A 6,000-nucleotide genomic window follows, 5' to 3' on the forward strand; every position below is an offset into this window, starting at 1 on the left:
CGCTAAGCCACGGGGCCGGCCCCTGCGCTCCAGTTCTTGGTCACTACGAGTTTGTTTTTTTGAGTGTTGACAATATAAAGGAAAGAGGGTAAGAGAATAGCGACTCTGATTGGTTTTGTGCTTACAGGTGCCCCCGCTTGATGCTCTAGGGCAGGCTTTACCTGTCTCCATCCGTACAGTCACCTTGTGTGGGAAATAGTAACCCTATTTTACAGAGAAGGAGACGGGCTCAGAAAGCCTGCTCTGGATCTTTGAGCAAGACCTGGGGAGTCTGGTTGGAACTCGGGGTGAGGGTGGGGGGGCCCACCCAACCCCAGGGGCTCCTTGCCCCACTCCGTGCTCCAGGAGGCACAGCCAGGGAGCTGTTAACAATCCAGTGTCTCCTGCATTCCGTGACCATCAACCCACCCGACGCTACACTTCCCAGCCCGAAGGGGCTCGTCCTTTCTCCAGGTGCTGGAGGCAGTCCAGGGTCATGAACTCCAGCCTGGCCCCTGGGTGGGCCTGTGTTCTTCGAATCTCCTAATTTGGCACCAGATTCTGTCCTGCCTAATTCTCTGAGGAGGAGACCGTGAGCTGCTGGAGGGCTGGGGCTAGGTCTTAATCATCCCAGTGTCTCCAGAATCTCCCAGCTGACCTGCCCCAGAAGGCATTCATTTGTCAGCTCCATTTACAGAGTCCTGACTGTGCAGGCTCAGGCTGGTCAGTGGGCATACACAGGAGCAGCCACTGCCTCCTGGGCGGCTGCTGGGCCTGCTGACCCCTGGGTCCTGCCCTTCAGACCAGGGTGAGAATCTGGGCGTGGCCTTCAAGGCTCTGCGTGGCCTGCTCACCTCCTCACCCCCACGCCCCTACACCCACCTCACTATGGCCACATTGGCCATCCTTGAGTGCCTCAGACGCCTTCCCATCTCTGGAGCTTTGCACAGCTGTTCCCTCCAGCCTAGAATGCTCTATTCTCTCCCCTCTCTTCATCCAGTTAACTCCTACACATTCTTCAGGCCTCAACAGAAGTGTTGCCACCTCCAAGAAGCCTTCCTTGACTTCCCCCTAGATCAGACTGGTCCCTCTGTTACATACCCCTGTAGCATCATGGCGTTCTCTATTAGAACACTGTCCACAATTTGGCACCTACTGCATACCATGCTAGGAATGGGTTTACAAGAAGCTTACAGTCTGGCATGGAGAGACAGATAATAAACAATAAACAGACATCATGTGATAATAACTATTACTGTCATAATAGCCAACATTTATGGAACACTTACTATTTGTCAGGCATTGTTCAAAGTGCCTTCTTTTTTATTTATTTATTTATATTTTACTTATTTAAAAAACATTGTTTAGATTCTTATATTATCATTTTCCCCAAACTTTTTATTTGGAAGAATTTCAAACCTACAGAAAAGTTGAAGGATAGCAGAAAGAACACCCTTTTGTCCTTCACCTAGAGTCACTAATCATCAACGTTTTACGTTTGCCTTTTCTTATGTGAATTTTTCCCCCTAAACCTGTTGAGAATGTTGCTGACATTTTGATTGTTCATCCCTAAATATTCAGCATATGTCTCCCAAAACAAGGACATTCTCTCCCATAACCATAATTCCACTCTCACACCCAGGAAATTTAAAATTGGTATAAAATGCCAGTATTCAAATACATATTCAAATTTTTCCAATTGTCTTCAAAATATCCTTCATGTAGGGCCTTTCCCCCCATCCAGGATACAATCAAGAATCATATACTGCATTTGATTGTCGTATCTAAGTGCTTTTAGTGTTAGTTAATCTTCCTATAAGGGGAGAACTCTTATCCCCATTTTACAGGTGAGGAAACTGAGGCACAGGGAGGTTAAATGGCTTGTCCAAGTTATATAGCCAGAAAACTGTGGAACCCATTAATGTTTCCAATCTCCCTACATTTCTCTTGACCCCTGTGGTCTGTTCTCAACCCAGCCACCAAAGGGATCTTTTAAAAATGGAAATCACACCAAGTCACTCCTCTGCTCAAAGCCCTGCCGTGGCTCCCTCCTCCTCTCAGAATAAAAGCCAGAGTCCTCACAGTGGCCCACAAGGCCCTACACAATCTGTACCCTCCCATCTCCACCTCCCACCCTCCACCCCCAGCGCCAGCCACACTCTCCTTGTGGTTCCTCCAGCACACCAGGCATACTCCTGCCTCAGGGCCTTTGCACATGCAAAGGTGCTCTGCTTGCAGCACTCTTTTCCCAGATATCAGGGCTCACTCCTTGCCCTCCTTCAAGTTTTACCTAAATGTCAGTATCTCAGTGAAGTCCTCCAGGCCACCCTGTTGAACGTTACAGCCCTTCCAGGCGCTTGCTACCTGCCTCCCCTGCTTTCCCATCTTAGCGCTTACCACTGACATCCTCAACATTTTAGAGATTCATTTTGCCAGTTGCCTCCGTGACTAGACTGCAAGCTCCATGAGGGCAGGAATTGTCTGTGTTGCTCACTGCATGTCCCCAGGTCCTAGGACGGAGGCAGGCGCATAGCGGACGCTCAGTAAAGCATCCGGGTCGTCCTGATTGCTGTCCCCCCAGCACGTGTTCTGTGAGGAGTGCCTGTGCCTCTGGCTGGACCGGGAGCGCACCTGCCCGCTCTGCCGCTCGGTGGCCGTGGATGCCCTGCGCTGCTGGAAGGACGGAGCCACGTCAGCCCACTTCCAGGTGTATTAGGGCTGACGATGAGGCTCACCTGGGAGATGATGGGGGTCTGCTCTGGGGACTCCCTGGAGAACAGCCTCGAGCATTTACTCTCTTGCCTCCCGCCTTTCTCCACCTCTTCCCCTAAAGCCGGGCCCCTGCCCCCCAACCTGCGCCTTCCTATCTCGTTCAGTGCATAGTGTGTGCATCCTTCCCCTGCAGACGGGGAAGCCTCTGACTCACACTTGGTCTCCGCCCAGGTAGGTCTCCCACCCCCCTCCGAGTCAAGGAAGCGGTAACAGACAAGTCCCATCTGTCAGTTATTTTAACTAGTGGTGGCCTAATGTTGCACCCCGATGCTGCAAACTGGGGAGGGGCCTGGAGATCACACACCCCCCCACCCCTCTCAAATTGCCCAGGTCTGCAGATTAGAACCACTGTGAAGTATTTTCCAATACAAGTGCTGGGCCCCACCTGATCCCCACAGTAACTAGTGTACCACACACTTAGTGTGAGCCAGGCACGGCATCGAGCCTCCTGCTTGGTGACCTCCTGTAGCCCTCACAGCCCTGTGGTGGAGGTACTGCTGTTTCCTCCATTTTACAGACAAGGAAACTGAGGCACAGAGCTCCATGTGGTACTTTTCCCAGGATCCGCTAGCGAGCGATGGTGGACTGAGTTTCCAGCACAGAGCTCCATGTGGTACCTTTCCCAGGGTCCCCCAGCGAGCAACGGTGGACCGAGTTTCCAGCCTGGGCTTGGCTGGCTTCAGAGCCCCCACTCCTAACCACCATGCTGACCCACTGCTCAGCCCAGCAGACATGGTTTTTTAACAGCACGAGAGGTGATTTTGATGCCCATCAGTGCGCAGGTGCATAGCATCTTCGATTTGGACTGCACTGAGAATGCTGACTCCTGAAATCTAGCTGTGGCTGGGCCGTGGAAAGACTTGATCCATAAGATTGCTGTTTTGCTGGGCTCCCGCTGGGATGCTCCATCACATTTGGATATCAAGAAAGGCCAGCTTTGGTCCAGACGCAGGTGTCCCTGGGTCTCCCCACTCATCTTTATTTCTTTCCTCCTCCTTCTGTTCTTGTCCTCTCCCTCACTTAAGTCGCAGGCTTGTCAACAGCTCCTGGGGACATCACCTTCCCCCCGGTAGCCTTCAGAGCAAAAGGGACAATCCATGTTATGGATTTTTCCACAAGCCAGGGTGGTGGCGCAGAGCACAGTAGCCACCAGTGTTTCTATAATCTCTATACCAGAGTTACTAATCTATAACAGAACAACTTCTGCCCCCATGAGACATGCCTGCTTTGAAATCTGGGAGGAGATGGCACGAGTGATCACTTAGAAGTCACTGGAATCTTGCCTGCTCTACCCCTGTCCAAGTCTCTTCTTTCATTGTCAACCTCAGCACAACGGGCTAGCGCCAGCGGCATTGCAGAGAAAGCAATCTGTGTGGCTAGTGAGCAGATTAGCGAGAAAGCGCCAGGAGAAATGGTGGGAGCCTTGCTGCCACCTCGCTCTCAGCCAATATTAACATGCCCTCCCCATCCCCAATAGATTCAGGACATTGGCCTTTATGTGCTATCAAGCCAGGACCTTTTCCTTTGCCTGACATCCCTGGCTCTTTCCTGGTACCCAGCAAGACATCCCTTCCAGGGCAGCGTGGCGTCTGTCAAGCTCTGTTACTATGGCAATGGCTGTGCTGTTACAGTCCCACTTGCCTGGAGAATCAAGTCGAAAGGGGAAGCGGAGGGACATGGGGATGGGTGGATGTGGCTGCTCTGTTCCCCCTGCCTCGAGCAACAACCGAAGGGAGGCAACAGGAGCTTTTGCAACTGGTTTTTATCAGCAAGATGGCCCTGCCTGCAGACGCCATCAAAGAGGCACGAGAAATTGGAGCTGGAGAAGACTTATTAAAGTGCCAGCATGTGACGGAGCAGATAGCCCAGTCTGTCGGCAGTCAGGCCTGGAATTCTGATTCCAGACTCTGCATGGCTTTGGGAAGTCACTTCCCCTCCCTGTAGCCTTCTCGAGGGTGACAAAACCTAGTGTATTATCTGCTAGACCCAGGGAAACTAACAATGTAGATTACTGGTGATTACCCCAATGATTTTGTCAATTACACTTGTGCTACCAAAAAAAATCTAACATTCTGAAAATAACAAGTCATACCCCTGATACTATGAAGAGTGTCTCATGTCGGGGACACTCGGGGACAGGTGAGATAGTTTAGTGTAGGATTTTATTTCTTCATTCCCAACCTTCCAGGGGAAAGTCCCACCTGGAGGCTTTCTTTTGAGTAGGAAGATTTAACTTCTGCTCTGGGAGGAACAGTGGCCAGCGCAGAGTTTTCCAAACACCAGGCTGTGTGTATTCCCCAACACGAGTGTAAAAGCAGCCAAGAGCCACCGTGGGAAAGGAAGAACAAAGCCACTCTCCTTCACCCATCTTGGCTCTGCAGCTCATGTGTTATAGGAAGGAGTCATTGAGTATCAGATCGGAGTATCTTTCTCTTAATATTTTATGATTCACTGACTCAAGTTCCACGAAGTCCTTGGAAATGGCCCTCTTAAAGATCTCGAGCATAATAAATGTGAGAGAATAGAAGGGCAACCTTGGACCTGGATGTAACAGGTTCCTCACCTTCCTGAGAGGAGAGTGTGCGAGGCATTGGGAGACATCCAGGCCACCAAGACTTGGGGTTGGAAAGAGGAACTGTAAAGCGGGTCCTGGAATCTTTTAGTACTTTTGTTCTGGGCTTTGGTGAGCCGTCTTTGGTGTTTTTAACGCCCCCTAAGTTCCTTTCTGCCAATAAATATCATCTGTTGACGAAATTTACGTTCATGGTCTTGAGTCCCTGTTCGCCTCTCAAAGCCAGGTGGGACTGTTTTGGACACATGCGAAGAAGCACTTCATGCAGTGGCTGGTGATCTGATGTTACGTTTCTCCTCAAAGCAGAGCTAGTTGAGTTGCACGTGATTTAACAAGGAAGTGCTCCCAGGAGAAACCAGTAAGGGAATGAGTGAAACAGAAGAGAGAGGGGGAAGAAGCCAAACAAGAGGGCAACTTGTGAAGTCCCAGCTCAGCTTGGTCCCACAGGGAGCTCTGGAGCTCTGCATCTCAGAGTTTGTCCTGACCCCGGGGTGTTTGTACTCCCACCCCGGGGAGTGGGAGTCAGTCCTTGGCTATGGGTTGATGGTGACAAGGAATCTCTCAGGCACTCAGGCTCTCCAGTGAGGAAGCCCTAAACCTCTGGAGGTGTCAGGTGCCAGCAAAGTGCACAAAGGTGCGGGATGGGACACAGAACTGGTAGAAGGGATCACAGGGGA

The 6,000-nt window shown here is 51.0% G+C and overlaps 1 protein-coding gene across 5 annotated transcripts in view; it reads left to right on the forward strand.

Moving 5' to 3' along the window:
- Positions 1-5,796, forward strand: part of RNFT2 (ring finger protein, transmembrane 2) — a 66,553-nt gene extending 60,757 nt beyond the window's left edge. For 3 of the 5 annotated variants that reach the window (XM_058531502.1, XM_058531500.1, XM_058531501.1), the window contains exon 11: positions 2,487-5,796. In XM_058531502.1, the coding sequence (XP_058387485.1) occupies positions 2,487-2,810 (324 nt within the window). In that variant the 3' untranslated portion in view covers positions 2,811-5,796. The remainder of the gene's footprint in view (positions 1-2,486) is intronic. The other 2 variants (XM_058531504.1, XM_058531505.1) reach the window with 1 other exon arrangement.
- The last annotated feature ends 204 nt before the right edge of the window (positions 5,797-6,000 follow it).

The sequence above is a fragment of the Diceros bicornis genome, chromosome 35 (genome assembly GCF_020826845.1).
Source record: "Diceros bicornis minor isolate mBicDic1 chromosome 35, mDicBic1.mat.cur, whole genome shotgun sequence".
NCBI classification, from domain to species: domain Eukaryota; kingdom Metazoa; phylum Chordata; class Mammalia; order Perissodactyla; family Rhinocerotidae; genus Diceros; species Diceros bicornis.